A 20,724-nucleotide genomic window follows, 5' to 3' on the forward strand; every position below is an offset into this window, starting at 1 on the left:
AACGTAAAGTAGGCCCACGCGCTTATTTGCTTCGGAGGGAGGACGAGCACTTCGACAGAACAGCCAGCCTGGAAGTCATCTGAGTTACTGGCAGTGCCGACGTCATCAAGAGTTTAATAACACCAGCGATGTTCATTATTGCCCTCTCCTAATCACAAGTCAGTACCTTATTTACCCAAGCCTCTTCTCTCTGTTGGAGAACAAATGTAATAAAATAAATAAGACGACAAACAAGTAGTGTAATCAGGTATTTAAAAGGTTCATAAAATAAAAATAGTAGGCAGTATATATTATTCAGTATGATTTTATTTATATTGAAGTGGTTAGGCAAAAGAGGCCTTAAACACAACAGAAAAGGCAAGCTTCATTATTTGAGTATTAATTAATAACACCTACCTACAGTAATCATGTGTGACATTGTCTGTCTTGTCAAAATGACAGTGTTTCTATATAAATTGTGCATAACCTACGCCACGCTTATTGCAGGCTGGTTCAGTTTTGTAATAACCAGTAGCTTAAAACAAGGCAAAAATATACATGGTGGCAAAAACACAATTTCTTGTAATGGGATCCATATCTTACAAGTGTTTCAATGTTCAATGTGCAAGATAATGTACATATTTTTGCCCAAAGAAATCTATCAAAAAAGATTTATCGTGATCATCCTATATAATGTCACAGGCCTGCAATTGATTTATATGAGCCCTTATGAAATTTCCACTTAATACTGAAAAAAATTGAACCTCATGAAAATATCACTGTGGGTATATGGTATGCACATATTCTTCACAATCACACACTCACTCACACACACATACACACATATACACACCCTTTCTCTCTGTCCTCCTCCCTGTTCTCTACCCTGCTCAGTGCTCAGAGGGAGCACTCTCCTTAATTGCATTCCCTAGCCCATTGATTATTTTAATGGTGTTGGATGCTACACAGTGGGCTTCTGGACGACTACACCACATCAAGGTCATATACAGTCTCTAGACTGGAAAATGAAAGCCGTACAGTCACTTTGTTTTACATCTCTAGTCGTGTGCACTTGCCTTACATGATCAAAAGTAGCAATAATTGAGCATCGCCATTGTCTGTTTACATCAGGTTGAGAATCATTACAATTTAATTATCACAGCTTCCTCTAATCCTCCACCACCATCTTCTCTACAATCTCATTCAAGGACTCATGGTCACCTAGTTTGCCTTCTATCATAGTGGACATTCCTTTCATAATTCAGAGGAAGTACACAAGATTGCACCTGGTCTCTGTAAAAACATTTGTGGATCATTCATTAATACCTGGCAGTGTGCCTCTCACTCTAACCGCATTTAGGATGACATTTGTATCTCCGTGTGTTACGTAGTCAGTCATTAAGCTGTCATCTTGCTCTTTAGACCATCATTTTTCTGCCAGCAATTACCTTGGGAAAATTTAATAGGGATGTCCAAATGTGAGCCGTGACCATGGTGATACAGTTGTTTTTCTTCTCCTCTGTGTAGCAGTGTGCTATGTGAAACTTGGTGAGCACAATATGTCCAGATGACATGGTGAATTTAAACATCACAGTAAATGATGATCAGACAGTGTTTTCAAGCATGCATTGTAAAGATACATTGCTGCAAAGGTTACATTCTAAATGTATAGCATTTCATAAAATTATAGCTGAAATGTGAGTGACCAGGATGAAGAGATATTTCCCTACATAAATAATATAGTATACCTTATGATAAGTTGCCACAATCTTTTTTTTATGTTTTACATAAAACTTAAGGTTTTACAATGACTGTCACAAGTTCATAACAGTTTCTGAACTTTAGACGTTTACTTAGGGGTTACCAGTAAGTGTTTTAATATTTTGATACAATTTTCTCAGTGTTTCAGTATTCCAGATATAATTTAACAGACATCACTCTTCTATTTCAGTACTTCACATCTGTAATTTACATTGAAAATGATTGCGTTGTAACATTTGACACAATGCCTGAGTGACTGGCAGTAAATTAGCAATGCCCTAAGGCACTGTGCATATTAAGGATCAAGTCCGTTCCCTCTCCTCCTGCCTCCTCCATCTCTATTTCTTATTTCTTTGGCCTAATCCTTGCCTTTGTGTTCAATTTTTTTTGGTTTCACATGTGCACATTACATCATTAAAACCATCAACCAATGGAACATAAATCTTGCCAACAACTTCCTGTTACCATACCAATTAATATGCATATCATACATGGTAAATATTATATTATACAGTACATTTCAATAGCAAAGACTATTTATACCTTTTCCCACTCAATTTATCAAACCAACAACAAACAGCAAATATCCTAAACATACAACTCTAGGATAACCAGTCAGCCTGCAGCATGTTTCAAAAGCTAGCTTTGTTTTTATTTTGTTTTTCTTATTTGTATGCTAAAGAGGAGCAAATATGAAAGTCATCCCTATTGGGTATAATAAAAAGAGAACAGAAAACAAAGAAGATGTCATAGATTGTGATCACATCTAGAAAGTCCCTACGACTAATATTGTGTCCTTGTGATTTGACTTATTCGTCAAGACTTCGTTCCCTTCTTCATCCTTTCATCTCTCTCTGCGGAGCTTGGACGCTCTACTCGCTTTGGGCCTTCTTTAGGTGGTCTGGCTCCACCATGACCAGCTGAGTGTCCTCAGTCACCTCCAACAGAGCCGCCATCTCTGGGCTGTCTACACTCACCAGCTCCCCTTCCTCCACCTCCACATGCACATCAAGCCCGTTCTCCTCTCCCCCTGGCTGGCCCTCGGCCTCGGTCACCTCCACCATCTCTGTGTTCTGCATCATCTCTTCCTCCCCTTCTCTGATCTTCTTAACATGGAAGGTGAAGGGGGGCACACGGTACACAGTGGACTTGGAGCGAGCATAGACTGTGTGGTCAGGGGTTAGGGACTTTTTCATCTTATCTTTGGAGCTCTTCATCTTCGCCCTGCGCTCCTGGTTGGGGGTCATGCGGGTCCCAAGCTTGCCAATCTTCTTCTCCAGGCTGTGCTTAGTTTTCTCCAGATTGTCACGGGTTCTTTGTCTTGTCTTCTCCAGGTTCTCGCGGGTTCTCTGCTTGGTTTTCTCCAAGTTCTCCCTGGTCTTTATTTTGGTCTTCTCCATCTTCTCTTTGGAGAAAGCTTTCTTTATGTTGTCCACTTGCTGCTTAGTGCTGCGTTGGAGGCGTTTGGTACGAGACTCTTCAATAATCTCCTCAATTTCTACCTCCTCATCTGAATTGAGATTAGCTTGGAGTCCCTCTTGTCCCTCCTCAGGTATCTGCTCGAGGCCTTCCACTGCTTTACCTTCAGCTACTGTCTCGGCTTTGGATGCCTTTGGTGCCTTCACATGATCCTGAGGGAGCAAAATAGAATGAGAAAAGAAAAACAGAAGACTGTTTAGCCTCAGCCTCATTATATCAAGGAACCACAATTTGTGAAATGAATAACATTTTCACTATGACATTTACTACAAAATTAGCAGACGTGGTGCTACACAGATTGTATTCTATGATTAATGTAAATCATAGCATTTCATTTAATATGTCATGTGAAAATTATCAGCTTGAGAGTTAACAGCCTTTGGGTGAGAAATGAAATTGAAAATATGAGCATGATACTTCAGAGATTTGTCATCTGCACAGCTGGTGCATACAACAGTTCAGTGCCTGTAGCTAGTGTAGAGTGCCATCTAGTGGTCTTAGTCATATCCCAAAAATCATGCACCAACAAGGCTACATCCAGTTATTTTACACTTCCAAGTCTTAGAAATTTAAGAACTTGTGCTGACATGTATTGTATGACACACATCCTGAATGATAATAAAACTACAGAGAAAACAATGAAAACCTATACTATCTGCAGCTCTACAGTCATATTGAAAGTAAAGCCAACAGGCATTGACATCTAACCACAGCCTGATTTCCTGATACTGTGCTATCATTTTTTCTATAAAATCGTAAATTCACACACATTCTTTGTTGTGACTTAAAGGCCTTTATTTTCGCATGTCTCTAACAGTAAACAAATAAGACTTTACAGATAAAAATGTTTGGATAAAACATATATTCTCTAAAGCTTACACATGCTCTATAATTCTAATGCTGCTTTCATTTTACAGGAAAGACTTTGTGGTTAGTTCAGCAATAAAGCAGTTTCACACCTGGTCAACAGTATCTATATGTATAAACCCGGAAGTAGTGACAGACTGTGTGTTCTACATACAGCAATACAGAAAAGCTGGCCTAAATTAACATTTGCATTCCTTCCCAGTCTTTTACTTTACGACAAGGGCAAAAAATATACAATTCAATAATGTACACAGAGTTATTACAAGGTTATCCATGACATTTTCATGTATCTACTACATAACATCACTTGTTCAAGCAACAAACTATACTGCTGTAATGCTGACAGCTGCCAATCACTGCAGCAACCATATTTCTGTGTTGTTTGGCAGGACACTGTCAATTAGGTACCAGATATTCACACACGGAGAAGCAGTACTACGTAAAGAATGTGATCGTCCTAACAGGATATCTGTGACCCCCTGGAGGGATTAGTGGTCCCACCTTGCTGCACCTCAGTGACACATCTCACTACTTCTCTTTGGATTTCATCCTTGCACCAAAACCATCTTCACTGACTATGTAGATACACTCTTTGTACACTGTCAACCATAAATATTTTAATAGAAATATGAGGTTAAATTACCATGGTGGTTACTAATTAATGCTATTGATCTCTGCTCTCTGCTGGAGAGATGAGGTCAAAGAATGTGGTTACTGTGAGCCTGTTGCCTCACACACACTGATTCCCCTACAGAACACGGGCATAGCAGATGTCTGTTTGTCTCAACACCTATTCATTGGGAACCATTTAAAAACAAACAGATTAAGATAAAGGCAGCAATAACCTGTCAAATTAATCACCATCTCCATGTCAACGGCTTAAATTAATGCATCAGCCCTGATGCAAGGGAGGATCTTCATCATCTGATCTCATTTGAAGTGTAACCACTCTTCCTTCCCCCCGCCTAGCTGTCACTTTAAAATTTAATCGCTTCTTCTGGTTCTACTTCCATAGGCTGTATTTCTTTTTTTTTTTTTTTCCCCAGCCTGCCCCTCACCTACCCTCATCTGGACTATATCCCCTATAGCCTACATGTATCGCATTTTAATGATACATGAAAACATGGTCCCTGAAATAGCACATCCCAACGTATTTTAACATGCAGGACAGTGGGGACAGATTAGATACACATTACTCATAGACAGTGTAGCACACAGGAAACAAGAGCTAACACATAGCGGTAGTCTGTGTAAGTCTGAATACCAAAACGTATAAAACTACAAATTTAAAGAAAATATAGATGTCCTCAATTAATTTAAAAATAGTTTCCAATGTAATTTCACCTATTATGACTATATCTTCTGTAACATAAACGATAGAGACAGTCTTGGTTTGTCAATGACAATATCCATGTTTTCAGGAAAAATGAGACTGAAAAAAAATTAGACTGTAATAAAAAAACTTGCAAGGGTGTGTTTTGTAATGTAAAATCAATAGTAACTTGCAGTTTTTATGAAAAAAAGATTTTAATCCTGATAACTGACTTGTGAAGATAGATAGATAGATAGATAGATAGATAGATAGATAGATAAATAGATACTTTATTTATCCACTATGGGAAATTCATGAAAGACAGACACCTGTCAGATCACATGAGCGGCACATCTCCCTGGCCAGTTCAAATATTGTCATATAATCCTATCAAAAAAATAAAAAGGACCCTGCCTCCTTAACTGGTGCTGCGTATGGTGTGGGCCTGTCTGACACGCTCAGTATAGGTTTATTTTGGGCTGGCCTTTCCCTCTCTCTGGATTCCATCTACCGTTCTCTGGCAACCAGCCACTGCAGCATTCAGCCTTACTGACCCACCCCACCATTGCCGCACAACACCCTCCCCTCCCCTCCTGCACGGCAACAGATAAACACAACGCTCTCTCACCATGGCAACCACCTCCTCATGTTGTCTCTGGTGGGCAGCGAAGTTTAGCTGGATAAACAGCTGACATCTCTACAACAATATACCAACATGAGGTTTTCAGTTGATGTGAGCCTGTTACAATTAAACTTAAATTAAACACTGCACCTGCTTTGCAGACACTCACACCGAGGAAAGTGAGGCCGATCTGTAATAATAACATTAATGAGAGATATTTTTCAATCCATGAGCACGTAACCCCACTGTGACGTTTTTCCACAGGTTTCATCAGAGCATTGTAATATCATAAGAAACACACTGAATAGGACGAACACACAAAGCCCTGAAGAGTGACCAGATATTTTACTAGAACTTGATGATGGGTTTTAAAGATAAACCTAAGCACAGTAAACATGTACTCACAGAGACATTAAGTACATAAAAACACTGTGAATAGCTGTGTAAGAATTGACTTCATACATTCCTGGCAAAACATGTTTGCTGCTGTGGGGTAAATTTGGCTGCTGGGCTAAAACTGAAAGCCAGTATGCTAAGGTTTCGTTTTAAAAATATATCTCTATATTTATATTTATACAAGTGCATCTCTTGTGTTCCCGTAGAAAGTAAGCCTTAGGAAAGACAACCTACGTAAATACGTAAAAATACACATGTACAAATGCATGAGTGTGAGTATTCATGCTAACAGGTGTACGGCCACCCTCACACACAGAGACACAGACAGTTTTTTCCATGAAGCCAAACTGTGAACAACTTTCATAAGAAGTAACAGCTCTGATCTCTGAGCAGGAAGGTTCCACAGCCAATGGAAAAACAGCAGTGAAGTCATACAAAACAGGTTAAACATTACGACATGGACAAGGATCATGTCAATTTCATACTGTGTCTCACTAAAGCTATGTAAGCAAGATCATGTTTTTCTGGTAACAGGCAAATACTTATAACTTATACCTTAATGGAAATCGAAGCACAGTACATATGGTGAAGGATTTCCATATGTACTCAAGGAGTTTTCTAATGACTTTCTTTTTTTGGTGGATTAGTATGGTTACACAAGATTTTGGTCAAATCCTAACATTATTCCATGTCTTTCACTCACGAATGTGTCAAACTGCAACCTTGCGCTCCAGTCATGTATTGTAAAAGCAGCTGTTACATCAGTGCATGATCATTCATTGTAATGTAAAGTAATGGAGTAAGGATGTAAAGTAAATAATGTCCGATAAATAATTTGAAGCCAATATCAATATCAATATCAATATTGATATAATGGTGAAAACTGCTTCTAAATGACCTCAAACCTTGTTTGGCATTTCTCTACTGCAATTTCTTGTAATGCCAACATACACTGATGCCAATATGTGCAGTGAGCTGTGCAGTGACTGAAATGTATCATTTTTATGAACATTTTCAAAATGTTTCAATCTTTTATTAGGCTTTCATGATTCATGGGAACCTATAATCAAAGAATGCAACATTGCTCGTTGGAACATTTTGTTGTTTACATTCTTAAAATCTGACTCAGTCCACTGTATCTGTGGAAATGGTGATTATATCAGCAAACCTTGTTTGGGTTTTACTGCATGATTACAAACCAAGAGAAGCTTGAGGAAGGAGACGGTAAGTCCATTAGTGTCCCTGTGTTACCTTCCTCTCTCCGCCCACCTACCCGCAGTGGAAAAGTCAGAACTTTGTGTGTTTGTGTTTGTGTGTGTGTGTGTGTGTGTGTGTGTGTGTGTGTGTGTGTGTTTACTGACAGATGCTGGGGGAAAGGTAACTGAGGGTATGTATGCTCTCCTCAGTGAGAAGGAGGTCTGTTGCTGATGTTTCTTTCCTCCAAGTAGTGTGAATCATACCTCATGGAAAGTGGGCTTAAATTTTTGGGAACTCTCTCTCTCTCTCTTTTATTTGCTCAGACAAGCCAACAACTGTCTGAGCTGTCTTTCAGAAGGACACACAACACAGGAGACACAATAAAAAAAAGTCCCAGCAGACTGAGCTAAAAGACTCTAGTCAACAGCTATGATTACAATGTATGGAGGAAAAGCAACAGGACAAGAAGACAATTGACTATTACTATATTTATAGTGAAAAACAATCCTTAAATACCTTGAATTCAAAGCCTTCATGTAACAACAGCAACGCTTTTTCACTGTCTAAATATTAACAGCGGCAAAATGTTCTCTCCCTGACTCATACAAGGGCCCAGGGGGTAATTTAACTCACTGACTGTTACCATGGACAACAGAGCAAACAGTGTTCTCTACCAGCACTATATAGAGAGCACAGCAGCTTTGACTAGAGCCACTGGCATTTATCTTTCTCCGTCTGTATAGCTGCTGTTACAAGGCCTTCACTAATCCACCTGTTCCAATATTCTTGCTCAGTTAAATATCATAATCCAGAGTGATCACAGCTATTGGTTCTTACGTGCACAAAAATGACCATGTTTTCTGCTCTGGATGTTTTTTCATCACTATTGATTTTAAGCCGGTTGTGTGGGTCACACTTTGTTGTATGTGCAATCATGAAAATAAATATGGATAATTATTAGTGCATTAAAATAAAATTCAGTTCACCTAATACAGTTCAAACTAAAAACACATGCTATATATGAATGTTATAATGTATTAGATTTAAAAAATGAATATTATTATAAAATATATTTGGTGTAAATATTACATAAGTGTGTTAAATATTAATATTATGTTAAATAAATATTAACTATTTATTACAATGGTGATCTTATTGCATAATGTTTTTGATGAGATTGCAAACATTTAGAAGTTTTCTTTTAGATAACATTACTTTCCTTTTTTGTATTTATAATAACCAGAAGACTATTCCAAACATTACTGCTTATTCAAAACTGATGTTGCCAGCAATTAGGAAATGTAGCAAGATTGATTATTGTTTAGATAACAAATCCATGCACAATAACATTCACGATCCCAACATGCATGCAGACCAGTCACACACCACTCCTTTTGAGGTAGCGTGATGAAAGGCCTCTCTGGTGAATCACAGCAGCAGCTGTCTGATCCTGTCCAGCCCTTGCAGCTGTGCACTTAGCTTTCACAATGAGTGATATCACTGACCCATGAGCCTGTCCAGGGTGGGAGAAGGCCAAACGAGAGATTGACATGAAGCAGAGGTGGAGGTTCGCGTGTAAGAGCCTTGTGTGGGCCAGAATCGTGATGCTTTGATCCTTAAAGAGTGGTCGGGGGCTAAAATAAGTACGCTAATGTGCTCTGGTTATTAATATTGATGCCTCCCACACTCGCATTCATCAGGCTCAAACAATTCACAGAGGACTGCACCAGCTGCCCACTACCTCAAGCATATTGGGGTTTTACACAATGCAAACTCTGTTTCATGACGCTCTCTTATCCCTTTTAGAACAACCTACTCTGGTGGCAGAATGTGTGGGTAATGGAAATATTAACTACCAATCCTGCACTGTCTATGGATAGATTCATTCAAAGAGAGGGCCTCTGTATACACCCCATAGCCACCATGGCGACGTCATGTTTAGTGCACACCACAGGAAGGGAGTTCTTTGGGTTTTCTGTTACGGTGATTTGTGATTTCACACACAGAAACCTGAAGGGGGAAGCCCTTTTCCACAGCTCAGCCTTGCCACATCCATGACTCTGAAACCACTGGAATCCCAGGGTCAGTCCCATGCAAAGGCAGAAAATTTACTTTTCCAATTACGTCTCTGTGTGAACTGGCAGCCACAGTGCTGGAATATATTATATAACTGTCCCTGTCTTTCTAATGGTGCCATTCATATGAAGCCACACTGAAGCGGTACAGTAAGTTTCAGCCAAATCAAACTCTCAAATCTTTCATTTATGTACTTGAAAGATTGACACTAGTTAAGGCCTAGTGCTCTGAGCATGAAGATTTGAAAAAAAATCATTATGATTATTATTATTATTATTATTATATGATTATTTTCAGTGCAGAACATAGAAAACCACTCTGCTGATGTGTGGATCAAATGAGAGCATGAAAAACTTGCCAACGTGAATATAGTACTGGGCTCAGCTTAAGGAAACTACTGAATTACATTAGGCCAATATAATGATTAATGACCAATTACTCCTCCCAAATAACACCTGGAAGGAAGGCATCCAGCCAATCACCCGCAGTGCTTTGCTTGGTTCTGAATTGAGCTATTGTTTGTGTGAGACTCAATAATGTGGCAGGGCCATTTTAGATGGAAAAACTGACAGGTTGTACAGAGCTTTTTTTCTGTCTTTGTTGACCTGGTGTTCAGCTATTTCTAATCTACCGTAACACATCAGCCTTGGTTAAAAAAAACTCCTTTTTAATTTAACAAATCTGTTGTGGAATCAATCAAATACTGAACTGCTGAAAAGCCTTGAATACATTATTTCCTTCCATGAGAAAATGTGTATTATACCTTAAACAAAACTGAATACTATAAAAGAAACCCTAAGTAGACCTATATAGGAATAAAATGAGAATATTATTATTATTAGAATTTTGAAATATAGTCAGATATTTGACCTTCAAAGTTTGCCTCTTGCACTGATAACATCATTTAAGTACTATTTGTATTATTTATAGATTAATCATCCTAAACATCCATGTGCATGCAAAATCTAATCCCAAGGGTACCCAAAACCCACAGGGCGGCACGTCTCTCTCTGACAGCCTATAACTCACATACCAGTGACAATAACAGCAAACCGCCACAGCAGCAGTGGGAACTAGAGACCATCTTGCGATGGGATCACACCAGCTGCGATGCCCGTCAACATGTTGTCGTTGCAACCCTTGAGTACTCAGCAGCCATTACTACATCATTACTACATTATTACATCAGTATTCGGTACTTAAAGGTCGGACCACACCCATCTTCAAACTCAGCCTTCATTTCGATCTCAACTACACACCTGTAAAGTTTCGTGATTGTAACTTGCACGGTTGTGAGACTCTTGCGTTGACAAAATCTGTCCACAGACAGACAGACATATAAACACCTGACAAAGGACTCAAAGCCACCTCTGTGATAGTTTCCGCTACAGTAGGTGTCTACAGGACCACATGATGACGCACGCACAGACACACACACACACACACACACACACACACACACACACACACACACACACAGACTCACAAGGTGAAAACAATATCAGTCACACATCGTCACAGCTGGGGTAAATATGCCACCAGGGTAACCTGACTGTAGTACTTCAGACTCAAGGTTTGCACAGACCAGACTTTACCTTCACACGCAATGTGTTAGGTTACAGGAATAACAGTTACTAATAATAAATGAACAGATAAAATAAACAAATGCTTTAAAAGACATTCCCAGTGGTACCTGGATATGCAGGCAACAGTTTTATTGGCAGAAAAGATATCCACCTCTAGTACTGGTGTTCAATCTGTCTGTTGTCCAAAGACTGAGCTGTGAACAGCTATCCTTGACAAATCTTCTTCAATTAAAAAAAAAATAAAATAAAACGTTTACTTCACCCGTAGCATTCAACATACAGTACGCACCCCTGCAACTGAGACTACATGAACACACACCTGTCTCATTTGGAAATATATCCACACAAACATATACATAACACAATTAATCAATCAATTGGTGCTTGTGATTTCTAAATCCAAACCCACTCAATGAAACAGGACACTACACCATTCCATTGCATTGCTGCTGGTGTATTTATAATCAAAAGCAACATAGTGGTTTCTTTTAATATACTGACTCAGATAATTTAGCCAACTTTTAATTTTGGCAATGGCCTCGTAGATGACGGGTATGCCTACAAATCTTGGAATAAACAGCACGGAGGGTATCAGCCGCCTACACGGAGTAGTGATGTGGTATTAGGACACATTTCTGTTTGCCAGCCAAGAAGCTGGATGACAACTACAACTGTTCAGATCGAGGGGTGACCTGATCGGTGTCCCAGCTGGTAAATCCTGTCTGCTACTGTGGGATGGGGATGTTCAGTGAGATGGGAAGGCAGCTGCGGCCTGAGATCAGGCATCAGGGAAGATAAAATCAGTTATTTTGATAGGTCAAAATGTTTAGGTATCTTCTTGCGGACCTTGAGAAACAGGTCACAGCAAAACAACTGGACTGCAAGACGTACTCATGCAGATTTGCTGACTGGAAGCTATTTTTTGGTGATTAAGTGCAACACAACGTGCAACACAAACTAATAAACCAAAGTCAACTAGATACACTAGCAGGGTTTCTACAGGGTTTGCCAAGTTAAATTAAAGACTTTTAAAGACCTTTTTAATACCACATAAAATGGAATTTAATATCTGTTTCACAGTCATACCACCCAAAGTATGAACTATGATGGAAAACCGGTAGGAATGACATAACATGATGATGAGATCGAAAAGTGGCAGTTTTTGCAACAGGTCCAACGGTTTCCCAGCAACACAATGTAAATCGCACATTGTAAGTGCTGTGGTATACTACAGCTCACAGCTAACTCACAGCACTCCAGCACTGCAGAACCAAGAAACAAACACATGTACTAGACGTGTGTATCTATTAATAGCCGACAATAATTATATACATACATGTGCAGTATGTCCACGTGTTGGATTGGCAGGGATCCTCTTTCTGCTGTACACATTCTATATCCTAATGACAAGAGCACAGGATAGGCTACAGTAACACTATCAGCATATCCACCTCCTATATTTCAGACACAGTCTTGCACACTCGATCTGCATGGCACACAGCAAATGAAATGCATGTGAGGATAGTCCAGTTACGCCACACCAACTTGTAGTCCTTACTGAGTCTTAACTGTTTGAAATGGTTGCTGGCCGGTGCAGAAGTGACATGAATGACAAAATGGTTTTTCAAGCAAGAACAATGGTTTTGATCTTTTCAAAAACTCACTTGTGTTTATGAGAGAGAGAGAGAGAGGATCAGAGCGTTACGACACACAGCTTTGGTCAGACACGCCAAAAGAAACGTAGTTCTGGCGCCATGATGTCGCTGATTGCTGCTAAAACAAATGAGATGAGAGGAAGAGACAAGCAGGGGACTTTGACTTTAAAAAGAATAGTTCAACATTTTGGGAAATACACTTATATGCTTTCTTGTTGAGAGCTAGATAAGAAGATTGAAGAAAGCGAATAAGCATATTTCCCAAATGGTTGTAACAGGCCATACTCTATCTCATTACTGTTTTCTCTGATCCCTGGTCCTCAGAAATCATTGCTGGCTTACAGTAATAGTGGATTATAGGCTATCTTTAATTCCAACAAAAGTTTTTTTTATATATATATAATAGAAGATACTTTATATTTGAAATATTTTTCTTTATCATTTGTGCCATAGTATAAGCAACCTACATGCACTACTGGACAACCTTTTACATGCAGTTGCTCACATGCCACTGAGCACTGGAACTCAGTACTGGCTCAACATAGTAGCTGACATGCAATAGTGAAATGTGGAGCCTTCCAGATATCTTTCCACTCGCCCGGTAAGAGAGGAGCGGAGCAGGAGAGAAAGACAGAGAGGAGAGACAGGAAGAGGACAACATATTCTATGGTAGCAAATAGTGAATGAGCCGTGCCCTTAGTTCAGGATTCGAATTCTGAGTGGGTATAAAAGGGGCTAAATCGATAGTGGGAGTAACAGGGGAAAGAACTGAGAAGAGGGGAGGAGAACAAGTGGGCATGTTGGCAGGAGAAGCACAGAGATGCCAGCAGGATGAATCACAACACTAACTTGGTGCTGCTAGTTGAGTGCTTTTGGTCCTCCTCAGTTGCTTAGTCTTGCCTGCAAGAGGTTGGCTAAGTGCTTCATGACTACCCTGTGATGAGGCTGAGGTGTGATTTAAGTCTTGAAACAAAGATTCAGAGAGCTGAAGAGGCCAAAAGCTTTTGGCTGAATCATTGTGTCTGCAGTAAGTGGAATTGAGTTATTACATAGTCTGAGCTGAGTTAAAGGCTATTAAAGAAAAGTGGGCTGGGCCGATGGGGTGGCAAGGCTTGTTGGCTGGGATCTGAGCACTGGAAGGTCTGTGAAGTTGGCATGGAATAAGTAGACTGTAACTGAGAAGTCTTACATCGCCCTAATAGAGTTGACCACAAGGCTATCACTGTCCTTGAACTGCAGCCAAACACCCTGATTCGAGACACACAGCAGCACCACCTCACACTCCGATAGATACACACTATCACATTGCATAGACTTGGATTAATTCACATAATCAAACAGATAATGTGCATTATGAAGCACACACACCTCTAGTTCTGATGGCTGAGTCACAGTTTAAATTAAAGCAAACATTTCCTCTTATTTACTAATTACTAATTAACTGAAATGAGAACTCACACTGGTTTTTGTGTTTCATGAACTATGTTGTTAGTACTTATTAACAACAGATCAATTATGGCTGCGATTACAATTATTTTCATAATCGATTAATCTGCAGATTATAATCTCAATCAGTCATTAACTCTATAATACATCAGAAAACAGTGAAGAACGCAGATCATTATTTCTCAATGCCTAAGATGATGTAATCAAATGTCTCGGTTTGTCTGGAGTACCCGGAGAGAAGCCACGCAGGCACAGGGAGAACATGCAAACTCCACACAGAGAGGCTCCAACCGGTGAGGTGACGGTGTTAACCACTGCACTACTGCGCCGCCACCCAGAGACAGTCAATTCACTTGAATAAGAATTTTAAGATGAGGAAAAGCAGCAAATTGTCACTTCTTAGAAGCTGGAAGCTTTTTTTTTTAACTCAAAAAGAAAAAAACTACTTCCTTCCTGTGGCCATCCAGATGTAGAGTTTCTGCTTTCTGCTGAAGTTGAACAGTTTTTACATCTTCCGCAATCTACAGCCACTGATAACTTACGTTTTCACTTACTCCTGCACATCTCCATTAGTTGCTGTTAAACCACTGTTAATTTATCATTGACCCATGTTGCACTTTTCATTCAGTTTACTTTTTCACATTAGTTAATGTACTGTAAAATTCCTGTTGAATGACTTTGCACGTTTCCATGTTTGCACTTTTGTCCATACAGAGATTCTACCTCGCATAATACTTTTTATACATTTGCATTTGTATATTTTTCTATTTACTTACTGTAAATTCAACATCATCACTTTTTACTTCCTCCTCTTCCTTTCCTAACCGTGTGTTGAGCAATTGTAACAAAGCAATTCACCTGCCAGGATGAATAAAGTTTTTCTGATTCTGATTCTTAGCCGAAGCATATCTTACTAGATAATTTGTTAATGGTTTCATGGTTTCAGAGTGAGCTTGATCGTCCCAGTTGGATTTTGGAGAATTGTAGTACATTAGTAGACTTCACTGCTGGGACAGCACTGGTTTTCAAGTATGATTGGTTTCCAGGGAATAATTACTTCATTCCTGATCAGCTGGTTCTCTCTAGGTATGATAATAGAACTAAAGCCATCTGCCTAGAAACAGGCACACGCTGTTGTCATTTGTAATATTTGTGGAAAGAAATGTTGGGGCACCTCTACCATACAAGTCTCCTACTGGTTCCTGGGCAGACCATATGGATCATCATATGCAGGGCTGTGCTAACATTTCATAGACCTACCAATTGATCGATTAATTAAGAAAATAATCCACAGAAGCATGGAAATAATCTTTAGTTACTTTTATCTGTTCAAAAAGACAAGCACAACATCCTTATTAGTGGAAAATGGAGCTGCTGCAGAAACAGAAAAGCCCCCAGACTGACATTTACAAATTCACAATTATTATATTACCATCATCAGGCATCATAAAGGCCACATCATCTATAAACCATTTCATCAGACTTGTATTGCTGTTAACAGCTTCCATCTAGGTTTATTTCCTGACAGTTTGCTGTTAGCAAACACTACAACAGGAAATTAGGCCTGCAAGGCTGGACTAAAATACTAAATCTATGGCAATTTGCGACTAATAGGAAATAAGGAAATAAACTTGGACTCAATGAGAATGATTAAGTTTCTCTTGAAGCCTGGGGAAGAAACATGCAGGGAGGGTGTGAAAGCAGGGCTCGACTAGATCACTGGCCATTTGCACTCCACAGAGCTCTGATGTCAGGCTGGTTGCGCCTTGTGCAGCAGGAAGACCCTCAGCTGCTGCAGGGCACTCTCAGTCAGGGGTTTGTTATTCTAAAAGCCCAGCTTCACAACTCCAGAGAGACACCGACCAGGAGTAGGGGAAAAGGTTCGACAGTTGTACCTAACACACAGCCCAAAATGTAAGTGCAATCCTTTAACTAGAATGAAGACGCAGGATTAGAGACGTACCACACTGGTTCATATTTCAGTCTCATGAGAAACCACAGGAACACCATTGTTGCAGTGTTACTCAAATGTATAAAGATAGACTGAATATTTTTATGCACATCAGATTTGTACTGGTGGAATGCAAGATTAATTTTATTGATACAAAATATAATCAACGAATAAATGATGTTGTATTATTGAATTAAGCTACCCAATAGTACATCAAGTTGTTCAAATTAGCCTAATCTTTTCCATCTGCAAAATATGTGATGCAGTGGACAAAATCAAAAGTTATAGCTAAATATGATTCAGAAATGGGGTATTCGGAATAATGAGTACTTTTACTTTTTGTACTAATGTGCTAATATTTCAGCTAGTAAAATTTTGAATAGAGAACTTTTACTTAACTAAAAGTAGCAACAGCACAGTGGAGAAATACTCTGTTACAAGTACAAGAATCTGAATACTTCCTCCACCGCTGGTGATATGACTTCACTGCCACACCCTGCTGTTGCCGGGGATCCTGCGTGCCACCATCATTGCAGGTTTAATTATAAAGCATCACTGTCAAAGCCTTTCCGGCTAGAAATCCTGAAGTATGTGGCTATTCTCAGAGTGCACAGACAGAATGACAGGAGGGAAAAATACAGCACCTGCAGTTAAGAGTCAGTATCAGCTTCACAAAGCAGAGTGTGAGGTCCAACACAGCAAAAGTAACGCTATGAAAATGTTTCACTTGTCTTACTCAAATTCTAGCCCCACTTGACATTGGCACTGTAGGTGAAAGCCAATATTGGTGAGGAATGGCCACACACACGCACGCACCTACACACACATGCTGGGATCACTATACTTGTGAGGACTCTGGACTACCTTACATTAATTCCATGGACGTTTACCGTAACCTTAACCGTAACCTCTACATGCCTAAGCCTGACCCTGATCTCATCCTTCAATTAATTCTAATTCTAAATGTATCCCACCCTAATACATTAACACACAAACAGACAGTGGAAAGTGGTGAAACCTGACTGAGAGCCAGTGTTGATTTGCAATGCTGCCAATATCTGACCAGCCAGTCAGTCAGTCAGATAAACCAGACACGGTGCAGCCATCCTTTGGCAGTTAATAGACCGTGGGAGCCCAAACCAGCTACTGCAACATGGAAGCTACAGCTCTTACAACTGCTTTGTTAACGTGACAGTCACCAAGTTTAGAAAGCGATAAGAGCATTACTTTTGCTATAATACCAACAGGAAGTGGTTTGTGCTGTGTCTGTCGAAGCACACGCCAAACTAGAAACTCAGAATAGAAACATTAAATTTTCAAACTCTATAAAACAGTGCAAGATCTTGAAATGAGTTTCACATTTGCAAACTGTCGACCCCTTTTTATGTACAGTATCCTTGACTGGCAATTGCAATTGGAAAGGCTAGTAGACTACACAGTGACACAAACAGCAAGAGGCACCTGCTTTGCAGAGTAATTTATTAAGGCCTAGTGTCTATGATTGGATTTCTGCTAGATGCCGATAGTGTAACATGCTCCCACAGTGGACATCCCAGAAGGGGGACGTGAAAAAGTCTGTGCCTGCCAGTGGAGATCCTGAAGTAAGCTCCACTCACGAGAGGCCCACAACTCTCAAATTCACTGTTACTAATGTTTTTTTAAAGACAGTCTTCTCTCTGTACCAGCTTTGAAGTGGTGTGCATGAGGTGACTACCACTTACAGTTTCTCATGCGGCCGTGTGATTTGTGGTGTAATGACAAATTCCAGATGAAAAGCTGCTGCTGTGCATGCTGTAAGCTGCAAGCTGCAGGGTCACCAGCCAGACATGACAGCACGTCCTGCTAAAAAAAGAGTTGCTCAACAAGTCTCAAATGCACAACGGTAGTTCTGAAGGAGAAGCAACCATGCTCCCTAAGAAAACTGACCATGCCCTAATATGAACACTTGTGAATCCCACTTCTGAGAAATCTTCATAATAAAAACTACATCTTCATCTTACTGCAGCCTGCCAACTTTCTGTCCTCTGAGCACTCAGAGGCTGGGTGTTGGTTTTGTCTCAAGTGGCTCCTCATGCCAGTGTTTATAGGGCTTATATTTTTATTTACACCCACTAGTCTTTATATAGTTTCGTTGGGTAATCATGAAGTCCTGTGGAGTGGGAGAGGTCACTACCTGCCTTAATTTTTCCATTGGAAGCTACTGGTATTCCCTTCACTGGAGAGAGAGGAGGAGCCCGCCTCTCACTGAGCATGGTCACAAATTGTACAACAGCTTCTAAACAGAGGAGTGCAGTGTCTGATACTTCGTAAACATTACAGCCTTGTGTACGTTTAAGGAAAAAGTGATTCTGAAATTTATGTCATGGAAACCACAGAAGTTAAACCATGCAATCAGCTGGCAGTTTATTAGGAACACCTAGTGAATACTGGTGCAGTCTAATCCAGCAGTCCTGCCATAAATCCTACCTCCATGGCAGTTTTAATGTTCAGTTTGTGTTGAAACAGTTTTATAGAGGTGCTAATTGTACTTTATGGCCATTTATAAGGACAATACGTTTCTAGTATTTTTACCCACCCCCAACAGAAACACCTCTCTGAATAATGCAATACAGCTCAATTACATGAAGGTAGGGTTTATTTCAGGGCCCCTTTTCATTTGCACTAACAAGGGTGATCTTGTGCCACAGTGTGACTCTAACTCTCTCTGATGAGATGATGTCAAACATTTGTAGCTTTTCAGGTGCATTTCACACTTCCTCCCAACTTTCCTTTGTGATATGGGGAATGCAACACACCCCTTTTCTGGGCCAACATGTCATTTTAGCGTATTCACATTAATAGTCACATGTGAACTATTAATCATGTTATTTTTTTTAAATGATTTTCTGATCAACACATTCTCAAATATTTCTTTCTATTACATGATGAAAATAACAAAAGAACAAGCTCATATACCCCCCACCCCATCACCTGGTAGATGAGGACTTTGAAGTTGCGTCTCTTGAGCAGCTCGTTCTCGTTGCTCTCCAGCTTTTTGATCTGGCCCGCCTGCTTCTCCAGGTTGCTGCGCACCGTCTTGACGTTGACACTGACTTTGCGTACCTTGTCCAGCATTTTGTTGACAGTGTTGGCAGTGCCAATGTGGTTCTTGGACAACTTAGACAGCTCCCCTTGGATGGTCGACACTGACTTCTCCATGGCCTCCTGCCGGGCCTCGAGACCATTCTGGGTCTGCTGGATCTGGTCTACCACCCCGATAATCTTGTCTAGCAGGGACAGAACCATGACCCCGTTCATCTGGGCTTCACTCTTGCCTCCAGAGCCAGCAGCCAGCACCAGGTCCACCTCCTCAGCAGGGTCATCATCATCATCATCTACTGCCGGCTCGGTGGCAGCACCTACCAGAGCGACCTCTTCATCATCATAAGGCACCTCTGCTAGGGCTTTGTGCTCCTTCTTGACACCTGTATCCGCCATGGCTGTCAGCTCCAAATACAAACCACTTGCTCACTCACTACAGATAAAAATACACGACTGAAAAACAACCTACAGGAGCTACACTGCACAGAATTCAGTCCCTGATCCTTTTTCCTTTTCTTTCGGACAACTTTCTCTACCACTTGTTTGCCTCTTCCTAAACTACTTTACACTTTAACTTTCTCTTCACCCTCAGTCTCTCACACTCTATCCTCTCTGTGTCTCTCTGCCTCTGCTCTGGGATGCCAGCCAGCCAAGGGGAGTAGGGCCTCTCACAGCTGAGGCATGTGTGCCCTGACTCAAATGCCTCTGCTCCCTGTGAAACCACCCCATCAAACTTTTCCCTTCCTACAAACCCCCCCATTCCCCCACCCCTGGCTTCCCCTGCCGCTGGGGCTCCACCCCATTCTGTCCCCAAGCACAGAGCAGCATATCTCCAGACTCCACCTCCTATGGTGACATGACACTCCTCCCTAACAGGGAGAGGTGAGGGCCACCGGAGGCAAGATCCAGTCCCACAAAAAACATCAGTTTTTAAAGGCATTAAAGTTTTCCATGGAAAAAGTACATTGGACAGTGTGTGTAACAGCTGAGCTCTCTGTGTACAATTCTGAAGTTTTAGCTACTAATTCATTATAATCCATCTTTCAGCCTGCTGTTATTTTTAACAAAAACACTCAGCAAGAGCTGCATATATTGATATTATACTTATTTATATTCTATTGGTATATATGGGGGTGATAGTTGATCACAATGTATTTACGATGATTGTTACACAAAAACCTTCAAAATACCAAATTATGCAACCAAAAATAAACTACTGTAATTCATTATAGTAATTCTCATCACTGTCATATTTTTGGTTAAATTGACTGGATTGCACAACTCCATGAATTACACCAAATTGTGAATGAATTTTG

General features: G+C 40.2%; 1 protein-coding gene across 1 annotated transcript; it reads right to left on the reverse strand.

The window, feature by feature from the left end:
* Nucleotides 1-288: 288 nt before the first annotated feature.
* Nucleotides 289-20,144, reverse strand: cavin1a (caveolae associated protein 1a). Its single transcript, XM_023413717.2, has 2 exons — nt 19,298-20,144; nt 289-3,371 (listed from the first exon to the last, which is right to left on the reverse strand). The coding sequence occupies exons 1-2, from the start codon at nt 19,802-19,804 to the stop codon at nt 2,613-2,615; spliced, it is 1,266 nt and encodes a 421-aa protein (XP_023269485.1). The 5' UTR covers nt 19,805-20,144; the 3' UTR covers nt 289-2,612.
* Nucleotides 20,145-20,724: the final 580 nt, after the last annotated feature.

Source organism: Seriola lalandi, unplaced genomic scaffold (genome assembly GCF_002814215.2).
Source record: "Seriola lalandi dorsalis isolate HSWRI2012SDOR001 ecotype SW California unplaced genomic scaffold, Sedor1 jcf7180002054519, whole genome shotgun sequence".
Taxonomy (NCBI): domain Eukaryota; kingdom Metazoa; phylum Chordata; class Actinopteri; order Carangiformes; family Carangidae; genus Seriola; species Seriola lalandi.